Source organism: Archocentrus centrarchus, chromosome 3, assembly GCF_007364275.1.
Source record: "Archocentrus centrarchus isolate MPI-CPG fArcCen1 chromosome 3, fArcCen1, whole genome shotgun sequence".
NCBI lineage: Eukaryota > Metazoa > Chordata > Actinopteri > Cichliformes > Cichlidae > Archocentrus > Archocentrus centrarchus.
Window position 1 is genome coordinate 6,095,874 of NC_044348.1, and position 18,888 is coordinate 6,114,761.

The 18,888-nt window shown below is 40.0% G+C and overlaps 1 protein-coding gene across 1 annotated transcript in view; it reads right to left on the reverse strand.

Moving 5' to 3' along the window:
- trip4 (thyroid hormone receptor interactor 4) overlaps nt 1-18,888 on the reverse strand; it is an 82,344-nt gene that overhangs the window by 34,108 nt on the left and 29,348 nt on the right. The window contains exon 12 of the mRNA XM_030725873.1: nt 11,495-11,597. Coding sequence (XP_030581733.1) covers nt 11,495-11,597 — 103 coding nt within the window. The remainder of the gene's footprint in view (nt 1-11,494; nt 11,598-18,888) is intronic.

An 18,888-nucleotide genomic window follows, 5' to 3' on the forward strand; every position in this document is an offset into this window, starting at 1 on the left:
AAAATATTTAAATCTGTAAAAACTCAGAGCTGGGTGGGTAAACATTCACAGACGCATTTACAATAACTTAACTGACTCTCTGGCCATGTCTAATTTAACACCATCACTTCAATCAGCTACTTGAACTGTGCAAATAATCCACCTATTGATCCTCAGTTCCTTACCTGACAAATAAACAAAAATCGGGGCAGCAGCCTAACTGCAGTTCTGCTAACTAGCAGGCCGCTTGTAATCAGTTAAACACAAATGCAGACCTAGTGTGTGCACGCGCACACACACACACACACACACACACACGCAGAGGAGTAATCTCTCACTAACCAAGGACATTGATCACATTGCTATCTGCACTCAACCCCCCCACTCCACAGTGCTAACCCCGACTGATTACTCTGAAAGGCTTAGGACAGAGACAAAGACAAAGAGGGAGAAACGACGGGCAAAACATAAAAACTAAAGAGGAAAGGTGGGAATGAAAACAAAAAACTGAGGGCACACAACATAATGGCCCAGTCCAAATGGAGGCAGGGCCAGATGTTTTAAAACCATCATTTGGATCATACCTTTCACATAAGTAGAGAGCTACATATTTAAAATGCAACTAGAACGGTGCACATGGATGGAGACACGGAACAAACTGTGTTTAGTTTGCTGCTTTGTTAGGTAGATGAGTAGCTTGAGTGCTTGAGACACTGGATCAGGGTAGACTGTGAATAAATGATTAGCTGTGTTCTCTGTAAGCCTCAGGTAAGATTGAAACCAACTGTGTGATGAGCCAAACAGGCATGTGGAAAAAAAAAATCTTTTTTTCTCTCAGGGAAAAGAGTGAAGACTATTTGTTGCATGAAAATAATTTGGCTACAAAACCAGTAAATTGGAATTAGGCACAAGAAAAAGACTACTCTCCCTCCCTGCTACATTCCTGAAGATTAAATGAATTTTTGTACAGTGTCTCGGATATTCTCAGAAACTTGATACAACAATAATTTATAGCTACATCTCAATGACGAATGTAGGGTAGCATATTCAAATGCCTTCGTCGCACAGACAAGGACACAAGCTGTTCAAACCAGGACCACATATGTCTATGTGTTAACACATAGACTGTAAAGATGAAAATAACAGCACTACATTAAAGAATGATGATCGGGAGTGCAGAAAGGACGTCGTTCACACAGTAAACGTGACACTAAGGAAAGCAGCAGAACGTCAAAAGCTGATTGATATGTATTTTGTAATGGCGACTGATAAAGGCAATAATGCTTGTTAAGATAAGAAAAGACAAATCTATTGTTACAACAAAGAGCAATTTCTTTACACAGCCTTTTCAGCCTTTAGTGAAATGGAAAGCCAGGAGGTTTCATTATCATTAGCAGCTGATAAAACCTCTGAGCTCTACTGCAATCAAATGCTACTAAGCTCTCAGGCAAAGCATGTCCTGTTGGGGGGCTACACAATATTAAAAATGGTATTTTGAAAATACACTTTCAATTAATTTTCCAAACCAAGATCTAGCTTCCAATTTATAAGTAGAAAAGAAATAAAATAAAATTCAACATATCATGTCTCAAAATGTAAAGACATCCTTTCAATATCCTGTCAGCACCAAAACTAATCACTTGCTCTTTTCACTGGGGCTGGGCAACTAATCAAATAACTCCATTAATCAACATTATGACTTTCTAACCAACCTAATTTCACTCACGTCGATGTGCTCAATAAGTTAAATCTTTCACACAGGCAGCCAGCCAATCTGTACCATACTGTAGCTGCCTTAATGTGACCAGACCCTCAATAACAAATCAACACTTACATCAGTTAATGCATGCTCATAACCTTTGTTCACGTTCACTCACTCACATGCACGCGCACACAAACACACACGGATGTGACAAATCCATGTAAGATACTGCACCAAAACATACAGCAGGATTTTGCTGTGTAAATTAACATTAAATAAATATTTACTTGGGGTCAAATATGTGCAGAATTGTTTATATGAACATGATTATAACCGTTATATGTGTTACTATTGTAATATTGATTTTAGGTCACGTCGCCCATCATTATCACTCAACTCATTTCATTGTAATCTGTTAGGCTTTTGTGTTAACCTGATGAAAATCATAATGCCCATGACAAGTGTAACAATTGATTTCAAGGTAATAAAGTGTTTACTGGAGAGCTCATACTGAAGGTGGCAAAAGACACCAAATGTTATATTCTGTGCAAACGTGCTTATCGGTCAATCCTATTGGGAAGTGAGTTCAGATGAGCAAATGTGTAACCCTTTTACAGCACACCTAAAAAAGAAGACCATGTTTCAGTCTTTATACTGAGTTGGACGCTTGCATTCACTGATGTGCTGACACATTTATCTGTGTGTAAAGTCTGCAGAGGTATAATATTTTAAACTGCACTGCAACACCATGGATGGAGAAAGGCTATAAGACAAAACATAGTATGGAAACAACTGATCCCAGAGCTTTCTGTCAGTGTTCATTTATTGAAACATCCTAATTTTATAACAATGCAAAAAAAAAAAAAAAACCACACTGTCTTTTTTTACAGTTCCTAATTTAGCATGCAGGAGTGTTCTTACTAAATCTGTAAGGACAAGCAGATCTAGGATGGCAAAGTTTATTGCTTGGGGCTCCCATGTCTGTTTGCTCTGGTCTCTACTCAGCAGCTCAGCTCCCTCCTCTCTTTTCTCCTCTCCTCTCCCCATTAACCGGCTGACAGATCAGTAATAAACACAGCCTGTCACCTTCAAGGCCTGCCTCTCATTTACTAGAGAACACATGAAACCCCACTTGCTCATTCCCTCTCTATCGCTCGCTCTCTTTTTTTCCCCTTCATCCGCTGGGCTCATTGGAGCTGAAACCCGATTTTTGGCCCCTGCAGCCTCCGAGGCAGCAAATTCTCTTTTGCACCCAGATAGTCCTGAGAAAGGCATGAATATTAAATGGAAAATCCATGAATAAATAACCAAAAAAGGACTTCCGTTGCACTAACCTCTTTCTGTCTCCCAGCAGTGGATGACAGAAGAAGAAGAACAGCACCGGGGAGAAATAGAGGAGAAAAAAAGCATGACTACCTCAAGAGAAAAGCTGGACATTTGTTGGATAATTGGCTCTCTCTATTTGCAATCCCATGATGCTGAGATTTCACAAATAAAACAAAAAAGGTAATCACAAGGAAAAAGTGTAGTTGATGATTACTAGAGCAAAATTCAGCTGCAGTATTTTCTCTAGGTGTATATATATATATATATATATATATAGTGTTATTTCCATATGTTATTCAAACTGAGTGATAAAAGCTGTTCATATTGCAACCGCTCAATAATGTATACATGCGGAAAATGCTAATTACACTGCAAAGAGAGCAGGAAGTGCTCTACAAGGGATGTGATGCTGAATGTTCAGCAAACAAATAAGAGAACTGTGTATTGTTGATGCATACTCACTTGTCCGTGGGCTTGTGGCTGTTATGCAGAACATGTAAATATGGATTTCTTTGCTTTAAGCAATTCCCAAACCTACGAAGAGTGTAATTTTAACAGAGCACAATGGAGACAAATTGTAGCATAAGCATGAAATGCAACTACTTCTAAGCAAGTTACTGCGTGTGTTACTGGGATATTATGGGTTTCCGTGGGATAGTGTTACATACGCTGTTAATTGAGGTACCATCTCTAATACAATTCACTATAATGGGGAGTGATGAGTCAATTTAACAAACTGAACATCAGCAGTAGAATAGTAGTTAAACATATAATCTCAGCAATATCACTGCTGCACTGAGGTGTATTAAGTTACTACGAAGGCAAACCCAACATTTCTAACTGCTCCGCTGCATAAAAAGCAACTGATCAGAGATGGGGTAAACTGAGTAGCCTCAAGTGTGTCATGGTTTTCTTTTAAAATAAAATATAACACAGGAGAGAAAAGGAATAAACAATGTCCTGTGTTTCTGACAGCAGTAAACTGATGCACAGCAAAAATCACTGGCTGGGTGTTTTTGCTGTGTTTTACTATTTCCTAACAGAGTGTATGTTTAAGCAATTTCATTTTGCCAGTGACAAAGAAAAACCAAGTTACACCTGTCTGTGAGCAATTACTGTAAGGATAGTAGAAATCATGAGTTACACTCACACTGGGGAAACTGGTGGTTGAAGACCGCGGCACGAACAAAATTATTCTGACTATGTGCAATGAAGTTACTAACTTGGTACCTTTGAAATGGTTGCTTCAAAGACGGGGGGGGGGGGGGGGGGGGGGGGGGGGCATCACCTGCCATCTTCAAAGCAACTTTAATGTGTCAAGATGGGGATGAAAGTGCAGTAAGATGGTGCCATGAATGGGGTCAAGTTTGCAACCGTACAATCTGTTTAGTATAATATAGAAATTAACTGTGATAAAATTGGTAAAAATCGCAACTCTGTTACAAATCTGTTGCTGTTTTCATACACAGAAAATTCACATTAACGGCTTACATTCAGAGTTTAGCCAGAACACCATAACTTTGAATCAGAAATTCCCTCACAAATAGTGATGAAGTTGCTGCAAGAAGGCAACTCGAGAGACAGAAGGCTTAACTTAAACTTCAGCTTTATTAGCTGGGAAAACCAGCCGGACAAGACTCACTTTGAACAAACAGACGGGAGGACCACACAGCGGGCAGGAGCCAATGACTACAACGCAACAAAGGACAAGGGAAAAACGCAGAAAATATATACACCAGGGATAACAAGACAGCTGGAGACAAGAGGTGGACAGAATCACACTAATGAGGTAGGGAGGAAGGAAAACTCAACACGACACACAGGGAAGTGGAGGCTAGGTTAAAAATAAAACAGGAAGTGAGAACTAAACGGGGAAGACACAAACATGATCTAAAGACAGGGAACTTGACATGAGGGAAGAATCCAACTAAAGCAACTCGGAAAGTTATACTAAAGAATCCATGGAATAAATGGAGACATTACACAAACCAAAGATCATCCAATAAAATGAACAGAACTAGGAAGCCCAAAACTTAAAACACTGAGCCGTGGCCCCAGGATCATGATAAGTGTGACTGAGCCATAACTAACAATGAGATTACAATTACTAATAACATCTCTCAAGACTGTTTTCATCAAATGTTCAACAATCTACAAAGAAACATTTTTAGTTTTAGTTTCACTGGACAGAAAAACATTACTAAATACTATAGAAAAATTGCTTTATTGTAATAGTAATATAATATAAATATAAACGCAAAAGCAAAACTCTCATATCATTATTTTTTTTTTACTATTTAAAGGGCTTTTAAAGCAGATGGAAGAAAACAGTGGTGTCACTTCAGGCTTCAAAGAAAACTACACCGTCAACCTTGAGGTCCTTGAAAAAAAAGACTCCAGTCTCCAGTGATTTTCAAATTATATATGTCAATGAATTACACTACTTGAGATTCCATCATGACCTAGTGTCGAAGCTCAATTTCTCATCTCAGTAATTATACCCTTGACTTCTTTTCTTGTCGCTGGAAACCACAACAAAAGAGAGCTCTTTTGTATCTGCTGGAGAGTCATCAGTGTAACTAATCTGTATAGCAGAAGATAAGCCATTGTTCACAAAGCACTCACTGGAGTCAGATGTTCACAAGTTACTATACATTCAGTGGAAACTGAATGGAGAGCTCTTTAAAAGCTGTTAAAAGGACTTTGTGTTTACATCTTTAATGGGGAACAATTTTAATTTCCTTCTGTGTTTTGGCAAAACGACCATGTGGCTACAGAGATTCATTCACATGTTTAGCTTATGTTCAAATTAATTCCTTGGTCGTGCAGTACTGTGTAAGTCTTGAGCAACCCCTCATTCTTTACATTTTGCTACAAAATGGGAAATAGGTGCAGCGCTTTATTGAAATACCTCCAAACATGCATGGAAATACAGTATATAACACATCTCTCAGGCAGCTTTCCTGTAACTTCTTTAAGTAGGCTTCAGGAATAGTTCTCCAGGCTTCTTGAAGGACAGCCAAAGCTCATCCTTGACTGCCTTTTGTTCGGTTCTCTGCTTCAATAATGTTGAGGTCCCGGCTCTGAGGAGGCCAATCCATGACTGTTAAGTGTTCCACTGCCTTAAGGACATGACTTTCAGACACTGTTCATCTGCTGCAGCTGTTTAGGCCTGCCACGTATTCTTTTGTCCTCCACTTGTTCAGTTTCCTCTGATTTTTTTTTTTAAAGACACACTGCACACCATGCCAAGATACGCCATGTTTTCAGGTAACAGCTCTTTGGTAATCACATTGTTGGTGCAGAAATACTATTTTATGTCTGTATTATGTTTTTTCATAGATTGAACTAAAGAAATGGGAACAAATTATGTGTTTTTGCTACAGGCTGCTAGTAACAGTGCCTAGAGATACAATTCAAAATGGGTTCATTGCTAAGTTGTCTGTTATGTGTAGACTACATATTTTGGCTCCTGGGAAGCAAAGCATAAAGAAATAAGGGATGACTCTATACTCTTGCACAGTACTGTATAGTATGCTGAATTAAAGTCCAAGAATCCCAAAAGAATAAATAAGCATTGCAGAATTGATCATTTGTATTATGGAATCATTTTCAGCACAATCAGCCAGCACTTCTTTGAAGCCAGAAAATTAATGCAAGATGGAACACAAGGCATTCGATGCCCAATGAATGAAAACTGTACACTGATCCTCAACTGCTGAGCTTCTAAATCACTGCTGCAGTCAGATGAATATAGGAATGCTTGCACATCTTTTTTTCCTTTATTGTTTGTGCATTCCTTAACCAAGGCTTAAATCCATGTGATTCACTCATGGACAATTACACTGGGAATGTACTCCTGCTTGAAAGGACTGAACTTAAAATTTTTTGGATGCATCACAATAGCAAGGTCAACTAGCAAGGTTTCTTGTTCTGCAAAACATCAAGTAGCAGCTTCAGGCTCAACACCACCCCAGCCAATGTGTTTTATAATATAAGCTGTGATGGACAGGTCTCCTTTTCAACAAATACTTAGAAGGCCTAGAAGTTAAACCCAATGAGAAATCAATGAAGATGGATTTATTTCATTCATCTCTGACAAGGACATTTTCGCCTTCGAAAAAGTTTAAGAATATGAAGGGTGCAAACTAACCTGTGTGTGAGAACAGCCAGACTAATTCCACACTATCGCACCTACTATTTTACAATCAGTCATGTTTGGTAGCTAATTGTGATGTATCCACCTCGCTTGAGATTCAGCGGCAGGTCCAGAGATTTCATTCATGGATCCCTGCATGCTGTGAGATAATAAACTGTTCAGTGGGACTTGTCCTATTTTTTCCAAGTTGAAATACAGTCAGCTGTTATGACCTGCTGAGCATTATGATTGCTTTTCACATCCTTTGCTTTGTTTACATCTTTTGTATTGGGTTATTTTATGTAACCGTTTTTGACAAGTCCCTGTCAGTTAATATTAGAGTTATCAAGCGGTGCGTGGTTACATGTCTTAAGTATAGCAGCAAACGCTCTGTTTTATTTTACTTTCTGTGTGTGCATAGCCACTTCTTTTAGAATATATCAGGCTAAGAAAAACATGGGCAGAGAATAGGCTAGCTACATGAGGTATAGAAGAAGGAAATGTGGATTCATGTCAAGAGATCCAAATAGCTTTCAACACCCAGACTGACCTTCAGCTTACAAAGAAGCACACATACAGATACAAATGTCCACAGGATGTGACTGTAAACCCTAATGCACATCCCTTATTACAAGAGTGGGCCTTGACTATACATCATTTTAAATGTCACAGACTCCCCCACAGGGTAATAACTGATCAGCTGAGTTTGTATCTATCATTACATCACATACTAAGTAATCCAACTGGCTGGAGAAAGGGGCTAAATAAGATTATTTGAGAATTGCCCAATGCATCCAATATTATTCATGTGTACAGTATTTGTATATGTGAGATTTGCCCAGTTTCAACAATTCAGTTTTTATATATTGTATGACATGCTTTCAGCACTTTATAGTGTCATGGTCCTGGGCCGGTGGCCCAGTGTTTACTGTTTTCTTGGTTGTGTTTCAGTTATTTCTCTGATTATGTTTATTAGTTTTCTTTTGTATTCCTCAGTTTATTCTAGTCCCTTGTGTTTCCCTGTGTCAGGTCTGCGTCTCTGTCCAGTGTCTGTGTGCCAGTTCCCCGTGTCAAGTCTGCGCGTTCCTTGTTTAGTCACTTCCTGTATTATTTTGACAGTCTTGTGTTCCCTGTGCTTTGTGTTTAGTTTTGCTTCCCCTGTTATTAGTTTCATTTGCTTCACCGGTTGTGCGCCCTGCTGTTTCCTCTTGCCCTAATTACCTGCTGTGTATTTAAGCCCTCAGTTTTCATCTGATCATTGTTGCATCACTGTCAGTGTTTCTCCTTCCTGCTGTGTGTTTCCCAGTTTACTTTTTCCTCTAGTTCTCCCAGGCTTGTTTTTTGTGTTTTGGCCTTGGTTGAGATTTTGTTGTTTTGTTTATTTTCTCCTGTAAGCCTCAGCATGATAAAGCTGTTAAAGTTTAGCTCCAGTGTCACGCGTCCTGCATTTGGGTCCTACCCTTCCACCACACAGCCAAACCATGACATATAGGTTATTACAAATATATCTTTTTTTTGATCATTATGTAAGACAGCAGTGAGAGTGCTGGAAGGGTTTGAAAAGCACAGAACTGTTCATCCCTTTTCTTGCTCATTGTGATGAGGTGTGACATGGTCGGCAATGACAGTGACAAGCAGATCTTGTCAATGTAAACTGCTTGAGGAGCAAAAAAAAATACTAGTGCTAAACCCTCCAGGCTAAGATGAGCGGCAGTGCCCTGACCCATGAGATGCAGTGGGAATTGAGGTAGAAGAGGGCCAAGAGAGCAAGAGAATGACACAGTGAAAAGCTAGCTGCTGACAGAAGAAGACAAGTGGGACTGTGTAGGTCAAGATAACCAATTCAAACCATCCAGCACAGATGGGAGCATCTTGTTATGGGCTGGATAACATGAGTATATAATGTATGGATTTAATACTCTGCACTGCAAAGAAGGAGACAATGTAATTAGGAAATAAGTAAAGTGGCCTTGCACATGATTACATAACTTTTGTGTACTTACATTTTTAATAATGACACAGCTTTTGTAAAAGGATGTTATACTGAACAATGTTTTTGCATTACATATTGGCCTACATCAACAGCACTATGTAGTGAAGTACTGCCTGGTGTCTGGGTTCATTTTTAGGTTATATAAAAGTGAATAATTTACAAGGTCTTTGAATGTTATTTGAGAGAAGAAGAAAAAAAAAAAGGCAAATCAACTGTAACTGGGTTCCTTGACTAAACAGTCATCAAAAATCTGTGACGACTGTTTGCGTAGACACGATGTGGCAAATTATGCATGTACGAGCTAGAGCTGGAACAAAGCAAGAAGGCAGTTTGAAAATAAATGGAAGACAGAATATTACAACACTGTTAAATATCTCAGCAGGTAAAGACACGCAAAAGAGAATCCAGAATTAAGCCAATACAGACATTTCTTTATGGATAACAGAAATGTAACGTCTTAAAACAAACCACAGATTAAAGGCTTACTGCAGTGTTTGTCTTCTGTAAGAGGCAGGATTTGGTGATGGATTATTATTCAGACTTGCAATATTTAGTGTTCGACACACAAATCCAGTGAGAAAAAATTTGGGGGATGGAACAAATGAAATGGAAAAGAGGGCATTTCCTTTGATTTAAATACAGTTAACAGCAGGCAAAAAAGCCATTAAAAGAAACTGGGGCAAGGAGGAGACATCAACAAGTTGCTGGCAGCTGTTGAAGACATCTTTCTAATGGAAAACAATGACACTTGGATTGAGAAGCACAGTGAGAGAAAAATTCACAACTGTGCCAGCTTCAGCGTAGCAAGACGGGATGAAGCTGAGAACAGACTGCAGCAGAGTAGGTCAAGAAAAAGAAGAGGGAAAAAAGTCAGAGTCCTGAACTTAAACCAAATGAGATGCTGCAGCATGACCCAACGAGGTCCGTTCAATCAAAACATCCAAAAAATATTGATGAACTGAAAGTTTTTTGTTTTGAGGAGAAACATTCCTCCTCACAGTTGTGCAAGTCTCATTAGCAGCTACAGGAAATGTCTTCTACCTTATACAAGTTGCTAAATCCAAGTCTTGACATGCTTTTGCCAGCTTGCATTGTTAGTGATTGCTCAAAGCATTTAAAGTATGACAACTGAGTATGCCTATACCACTGACTTAGACAAACATCAGGTTATGTTAGTAAGAAATTTCAAAATGTTCACAAATGAGTTCTTGCAGCTGTATTGGGAAAAGAAATTGGCTGCAGGTACTTTACAAATTAAGAAAATGAAATCTATTAGTGGTTATAATTTCCAGCAGGGAACTTTAAGGAAGCCATATTTATTTATTCACCAATAAAAAGAAAACTGCTGATTCATAAACCGCAACCTACAGTCAGTTTAAATAATGCAGGAACTGATTTTTCCAACAGCAATCTGTGCCTACATCAGCAAGCCTATAACAATGTGTCAGCAAGTTTCAACCTTTTAGTCAAGATCATCAGTTAACGTCCGCCAAAAAGTGAAAATGAAAAGAAAAGAACAGGCGTACACAAGCCCTTTTTCCACTCCAGGTGTAGTGTAGCAGCAAAGTCCAAAAAAACTTTAAAAAAACAAGAGTTTAAAAGCAGTCACAGACTTCTAAGAACTTCCATATCAGTAATACTTTGCTGACATCCTACTTAACAAGAATTTCATTAAATCCTTTGATGTTCAGGTCTGAGTTACACCTCCAAAACCTTTTTTAACCGCACATTATATTCACAAAACACTGAGACAAAGTGATCATATCCAGTTTTGTTTTTTTTTTTTAAAAAAAAGGGTCACAGCTCCTGCTACATTTTATCTTGAGAATCTCAAAAAGCATTCTCCACCAATATCAAAAGATCTGCAAGAGGCACAGCTGCATAAACAATCCTCTCAAGTCTTCAGAGGGTTTAGAAATACTAACAAAGGAGCTTGCAGGTACATCATTTTTGCAGCAGCAGCTATGGCAGCACAGGGAAAATGTGTTTGAGTTCTCTTATAAATCACACAATACAGCAACAACATTGCACATCCAGGCCTAGCTAGTCCCCCAGGCAACCTGACAGCAAAGTCCTGTCTTTACAGATGGCTCTCAGAGAATCTGTGCGTGTGTGTGTGTGTGTCTGTGAGCGCGCCGTGCGCACATGTCTGTAATTTTGTTTTATTAATGAAAATATACCAACTGGGAACTGTGTGGCATTATCACTTTTTTCGGTGTCTTTTTATGTATGTGTGTAAGCATAGGCCTGAAAGCTGATTAAAAAAGAGAGAGAGAGAGAGAGAAAGAAATTCTTAATTTGCTCAGGCTAATTTCATCCCCTCCACTTCCCTGGACATGAAAGAAGCAGGACTTACAGATCTTGTGCTTCCCTTTCATGGGGAATTTCACTAGCAGCTCCTGGGGGTTGGTGCAGATGAAGACGAATGGCGACGCAGACTCCTCGCAGGTATCAGGAAACTGCAGAGATGGTGATGGGGGGGGGTGTAATGAAAAGAACAGTTTAGCATCATCTTACACAGACCTAGCATGTCAATACTGTGCAGAGAAAAAATCTTAACGCTCATGATGGTATTACAGTTATGAATCATTCAGCGAGTCTCTGTTTATACGCCTACGTTGTGCCTAACTGTCCTCCGTGCTTGATGCAATACTACAGGCCTGACAGCAACTGATAGTTATGAGTCTCGCTGGGTCTTATGCACTATAATTGCACGACTAATGATGCAGTCGCTAATGAGAGCAGCTGCAGCACTTGTGAGCAGTAAAGATGACACAAAATGTATGACAACCAGCAACCGATTCCTTTTTCAGATGCAGTCTTGTGTGTACATACACTATTCAACACAAAATAATCAACAACAAAGAAAAACCATGTGTACAACATTTGTGTTCATTTGTTAATAACAGAATATTTGAATTGCAACATCAAACATATTCTTCTAAATCTACAGAAATGCATCACATTTAAAACACACATAATATAGTTATGCATACAGTCTCACATGCTATCCCACATTCCTGTATAAGAGTGGCCGTTTTACAGCCCATAACTGACAGCAGCCCACAGCATACAGAGGCCAAAAGACAAGAGAAAAGCTCTCTCTCCCTGTGTTATTGATTGGTCTCTCAGGTGAGAGTAGGGAATTGACTGACACAGTGACAAAGGAGTCATCTTTCCCATCACTGGCAGCCAACAGTTCTCAGCTCATCCAATTTCCTCCAGCACTATCAGATAGTGCCCATGATTGCATCTAGCCAGCCAGGAAGCAGCTCTTTTCATGACAGCATGCCCCCCCACCCCCACCCCCACCCCCACTTATTCACAGCCTCTCTATCTCCCTCAAAGGAGCACTGAAGGTTGTGACAAATTTGGGGTTTTTAAAGGAAATCAACAGAGTCTGCAACCCATCTGTATCGTCCCCGCAAAATGGGGAGAGATGATAGAGATGCTTATTTCTGATTAAACACCGTGTCGACTTGAATCTAACTCACGGGCGAGTGATAAAATATGTAAACAGTCCTGAAAGAGCCCCTTGATTGCTCCCTTCCTATGGCAAATGACACAGTGATTCCAATTAAATTAGATTCCCCTGTTAGAAAATTCTCCTGACTGTCCTTGAATGAAATTATCTGTAATTTAGCAGGGGTTAAACAAGGTGGAGGGTGCAAGGGGATAAGGTTGGAGATATGGAAACATCAAAACCAAAATGGAAATGGAGCCTATTTTTACTACCAGCTGCTGTTTAAACCCTGATGCAGGTTATTCCTGTGTGCCTAAGAACTTTCTTTATTACCATAAACACAGGTGTCGGAGTTTATTTATTTGTTAGTGTTAGGGATGGCTTGGGCTCAATCAGTATTTCTTACTTCTGCAGATATGGCATGAATGGCCACGGTTGTAGGTGAAGCATCCAGAAAAAATACCAGAAGTATTTTGAATAATAATATCCAATTTCAAGAAAGGAAGTTATTGTTTAGAAATTAAAAAATATATATCTATGCCTCGTCCCTTAATTGAATCCAGAATTTCTGAATATTCTAATATTTTTCATCTGAATGTGTAAATCATCATTCTTTGTGAAATACATCACTGATGTGTACATTTTTTGTAATTGTTCCAGATGACATCCTTCTGCTTTCAGCAGAAGATTTAGAAAACAGCCCTCCAATTAGACTCTGCATCGTGTACACCCCTTTGTTCCGAATAACACAGAGTGTGATATTTCAATCAGAAATATTGGTAGGAACATAGCAGCCATCATTGGATATTGGTAGGGACGTCTCCCTACCGTCCCTACCTAATTCTACGCCCGTTTTGCAACCATGGCTATCACCATCTGGCGGCCTTCAGACAGAATGGAGGTTTAAGGCACTTCCTTCCAGAAGCTATGTCCACGTTTTTGTGGTTAACACATTCACCTACCACATGAAAGATCCTTGGTTTACGGCCGTGAGGAGACACAAGAGCCTGGTAGAGTTACATCAGGAAGAACAACCGGTGTAAAAACCCGTGCCAAATTATGTGGGTCCACCCACAACTCCTTGCAAATGAGGGAGCAGCCAAAAGAAGCATATTCTTAAGCCTGAATTAAATGCTGGCAAACTATTTTTCCTTATGATACCATTGAGGAGATTTGAGGAGATTCAATTATAATTAAAGCCTTGTGGCTGGTAAAAGGTAAATGGACTGGTACTTACATAGTGATTTTCTACTCTGAGCACTCAAAGTGCTTTTTACTACAAGCCTCATTCACCCAATCTCACACACAACCACTCACTAGATGCAAACACAACAGACTATTGCCTGGAGCTACTCTCTCATCTGTTCACATCAGTTACAAAGACTACGGCCTTGGCAGGTTAAAGACCGTTTAATGCCCGATCCAGGTGCATTAAACATTTGGGTTCTTACACACAGCTCCATTAGGTAATGTCTACAAAACATCAGGGCTGCACTGGATATGTAAAAATAGCATTAATATTGCAGGTCGTTACCAAAGTAACTTGAGATCACTGCTGTGAACTGGTGCTATATGGACAAGTGAAAAATCAAATCCCAATTTAATGTCCTGTTTTCCAGTGCTTGTGCATAGAAGGGAGGAGAGCATTCAACACGCTCACAGCGGTCATTATCACATTAACGGCAAAACAGATTCCAAAATCCTTCAATAACAGAGCCTGTGAAAGGTGAGCTTCCTTGCTATTTAAACACTGTTACCACACCACTCTGTCACAGACCAGATGCAAAGTTCTGTGCAGGCATGCTGCTCTTTTTGTAAATGTGTTGTCATGTCTGAGTAAGACTATAAGGAATAACAATCTAAAAAATAAATAAATAAATCACTTTAACAGCTTGATGAATAATTTTATATTATTATTATTATTATTATTACTACACATGTGGAAAGGGTTTATATTTGTGTATAATTGAGGCTCCTGCAGCATAAAAAGCAAATTAAAAAAAAAAAAATTATACTTAACTTCAATCCCTGTGAGAATATTCTGTGATCTTAGAATAATTACAGAAGGCACACTGGGTAAAGAATATATCCTAACTAAGAAGTGAGGGATTAAAACTGGGAATAAGAGAATGCAGCATACAGCCATCTAAGATCATTACAAAAAAAATCTCTCATTACACAAGATGGCTGTATTGTCAGTTATACTCAAGGAAACAAAATGGTGGTGGTCTGAATTCAGATGAAACGAGCCTGGCTGCAGCCAGAGCTTGAGTGTGCTCATGTGAGACCCTGCCAGTTGCCTGCTCTTTCATCCTCCATTAGCTAATTAGCATTTAAAGCTGTTGAATGTGCTGCTTTGCCTCACTACCTCCCCCACTTAATTGTTTCCATTCCACGTTAATCAAAAGGGCACGAAACATTGTGGTTGTGTGACAAGAAGGTTTTCTAAAACCCTCCATATTCATCAGGAAGGATCTAATGTAGTCAGAGTGGACCTGCTTACAAATACAATTAAAGTTAAACACAGGTATTGAATTAGGAAACTGTTAAGTGAATTTACATGAAAACACCATGGGTGATTGTCACGTGACTTCACAGTGGCATACTCCTCGTTAGTGAGTCAGTTTGTTAGTATGCTCGGTCAGGCTTACAGCCCTTGGGCATTCTGGGTAGATGGCCTAATGTGTTCGACATGGGGAAAGATCTGAGGGCGTGTGTGTACAGCTGCATTAAAATGCCCCAGCTCGAATTGTGTATCACTAGTTGATCTCTAATTTACTTGCCCTAGTCAGTCGTGACAGAAAAAAAGCTTCTACTGGATCATAAACAGACGTTTTGCTCGTGCTCAGCACAGAAGTGCAGGTCTGCTGCACTGCCGCCGTCCAGACCGCTTTGAGAAGAAAGATGCAAACACACCTTGACCTTGTCAGTGTGCCAACTGATGATAATTCTTGCCAGCGATTCAACAAAAGTGCAGCTCCACTGTTTTCGCTGTATATCAGACTGAGTGTGCATAATTCAGTCTTCTCTCTTAAAGCAACAGTTTGATATTTTTTTGGGAAATGTTTTCTTTCCTCAGACACAAGAACGATGCCACTCACATCTTTACAGTTCACTTGATGCTCCTGACAGCAGTGATTTTGCTTTGCTTAATGCTTTCAACATGGCAGAAATTCTTCTGGTATGATGTTAATCACCCAGAAGGACACAAGTGAAAGTATCATTGACTGTGTATAAAAACCATTGTCTCATCACCTATTGATTTCTGGCCTCGACATTTTGAAGCCTCAATGTTATATTTATTTTTTGCTGACGCTGTGTTTTTCTTTTTTGGAGTCGAAAATGACAATATCTGGGTGACCGGTTGTTAAGATATCAGCTAAGGTTAGCTTCATTAGCAAGTTGCATTCATAAACTGTATAGTGCAACACACACACACACACACACACACACACACACACACACACACACACACACACACACACACACACACACACACACACACACACACACACACACGAATTCTACTTGCTAAAATTAAAGCACAAATTTCTTGGACAGGCTGCATCACACAGCAAGAATTTCTTAGATCCTCCGATCTATATCTTAGCCCGACAGTCTGCTGTCTCAGTCTCAGTCACACAAGCTGAAAGCCCAGTCGGCAGCCCTCCTCTGGTTGCTGAGGGAAAACCGTGCATTTTCAAACCAGTTGGTGAGTGGTTGCTAGCAGTTGCTGGGTGAAATTAGCTGCAATGAGGTACATGGTAGTGTACGGAAAACCTGCTTGTGATTGCTATGGTTACTAGTAGGTTGCCCATAGTTTGCACGGAAATTGCCGACTTATCTGCAAACACTCACCCTGTTGTCTCTGAGCAGCAATAAAGCTTGAAAAATGTGACTCAAACAGAGTTTTCAGCTTCAAAGTAAAAGTTGTTCCTTACCGCTGCAAACATTCCAAACGACTCTACGCAGGATGTTCTCGGTTTCTGGTTTGCTTTGCACTGTTCACACTGTTTTCACTACTGCTTGGTGAGTATTTGGCGGGAGTTTGCAGACAAGTCTGCGTCTTCCATGCAAACTATGGACAACCGCAGCAACCTGCTAGCAACTAAAGCAATCTCAAGGAGATTTTCAGTGCAGCACTGTATACTTCTTTCTGAGCAATTTCACTTAGCGACTGCCAACAACCACTTGCCAACCAGTTAGGGAGGACACATTTTTTCCCCCCTCACAAATGGTCGTTGATGGTTACTGATGGCTCTCTAGGCTAGTGTGACTGAGGTCTAACCAGTTACTGGTAGATTTATTGTTAATAGCTTTAACATATGAATTCCAGACAATATCCAGAGTTGCTGTTTCACAAATAGAGTGGAAACAGGATATTGTCCATGGCAGGAATGTTCCACCATTCAAATTATGTTAGCTAGAGCATGCAGAAGGCAACTAAAAGGTCATCAACACACACACACACCGCTGTGTTTTTGATCTTTTCACACATAGGCTCAATCAGACATGACACAAATGTTGTACCTGTACTTTCATCTACTGGTCAAGAAAGTAAACAAGGCTATTTCGTAAAACATAACACTGTTCTTTAAAAATCTTGGGGCTACATGAAATGTAATTCAGTAGTTAAATTTCTGCTTACAGACTGTAAGAAGATCTTTTTGTTTAATAATTTTTTTCTGCCAGAGGATTTTAAAAAAGCAGGGCCCTAACAAACTGAAATATCATTTTATTTACAAGCTAGACATACTGCAATGCTTTGAAAGTACATGCTGAAGTGGGATGTGTGGGAGTTAAGCAGGAAACATGCTGCAAATATGGACTCAAAACATTTAACAGGAGCCCAGCTGAATGAAGGCTGATATAACATACTAAACAGCAAAATGAAGAGGTGAAAAATTCATAAAGCATCACAGCCTCTTCAGAGACTGCCAGTTCAATAAACTGCCCACTATTTAATTTGCTGGGATCAAGCCAGAGGGGATTCAACAATAACCAAGTGCAATAATATGAAATTCACAAGTTCATTGGAAAAAGTAAAAAGGGACTGCTGGCAGGAAGCCTTTGGCTATAAAAGAGGCTTAGAGGGTAGTGAAAGGGCACAGTGACCCCACTGCTCTTAGTATACATCCTTATATTAATGTAACATGGACCGAGGTTTAGACTTCACATGAGTGTGTCATCAGCTTACCTTCCTCAACATGTCATCGGTGTATATATCTATATACTGTACTATTCATTCCCAATACAGTCCAAATACCATGAGTTATCATCACCACTTTAAGTAAACAACATCCATCTTAATAAAAGCAACTAAAACAGAGTCAGGATTTGACAGCAAGAACACAAACCTTTAAGCCTAAGCTTGTCAAGTAACAGCTCAACAAGCCAACACTGTTCCCTCTCCTCTTTCTACAATCTCTCTCTCCCTCTCTCTGGCTCTTTTCAGCTGCTGTCGGCAATTAAGGGCAGCAGAGACAAGTAATCTCCTTCTGGGCGACAGGGCCAGACCAGAACAGGCATGTGGAGTAGGCTGTGCAGTGGAGGGGGGTGGGGTAGTGGTGGTGGTGGTGGTGGTGGGGGACTGCGAGGCTGGCCCCTGCCTCAGCCCGAGCCAGGCCCTGCTTGGCTGCACTCAATCTCAGCCCAATAAAAAGCCCTTCATTGGCAGGGTGCAACTGAGCCAGACAGGCTGGGAGCATGTGGCTTTTAAAAATGAGGAGGGTGGAATAAGGGGAATGAGTGGGGGGAGAGAAATGGGGAGAACTACAGAGTAAAAATGAGGAATACGATTCGAGAAGAAAGACAGATAATAAGAGTACAGGCTGAGGGAGAAACACAGAGGCAGAGACTCTGATAGATAGGGAACTACACAAAACCAACTGTGTCTTCCATGAGAGGACACTTTTGAAATACTGCTTAGCCAGTTCTGTCAAGGCTGGTTTCACCCTGGGAATGCAGAAACAGATGGGTTGTCTCTGAGCTATGGGCTACATGTGGGAGGTGAAAGGGTGTTGTTGGGAACTGTATGCAACAGCAATCCTTTGCCAATCGTTCTTTAATCTATTGTGTTCCCCAAACAACACAAGCCTGTTTCTGGCATTCATTAACCCTCCAACAAATGCAGCTGCCCTGAGGAAACTTGTACTGAAACTGCTTTTCAGCCTTTTACACGCACTAAGTGTATTATTTGTTTTTCCATCGCCGAACAACACAGGAACAGAGCACGTACAGGCAGCACAGCCATTCAAAGGCAACATAACGCACATACATGACTACAC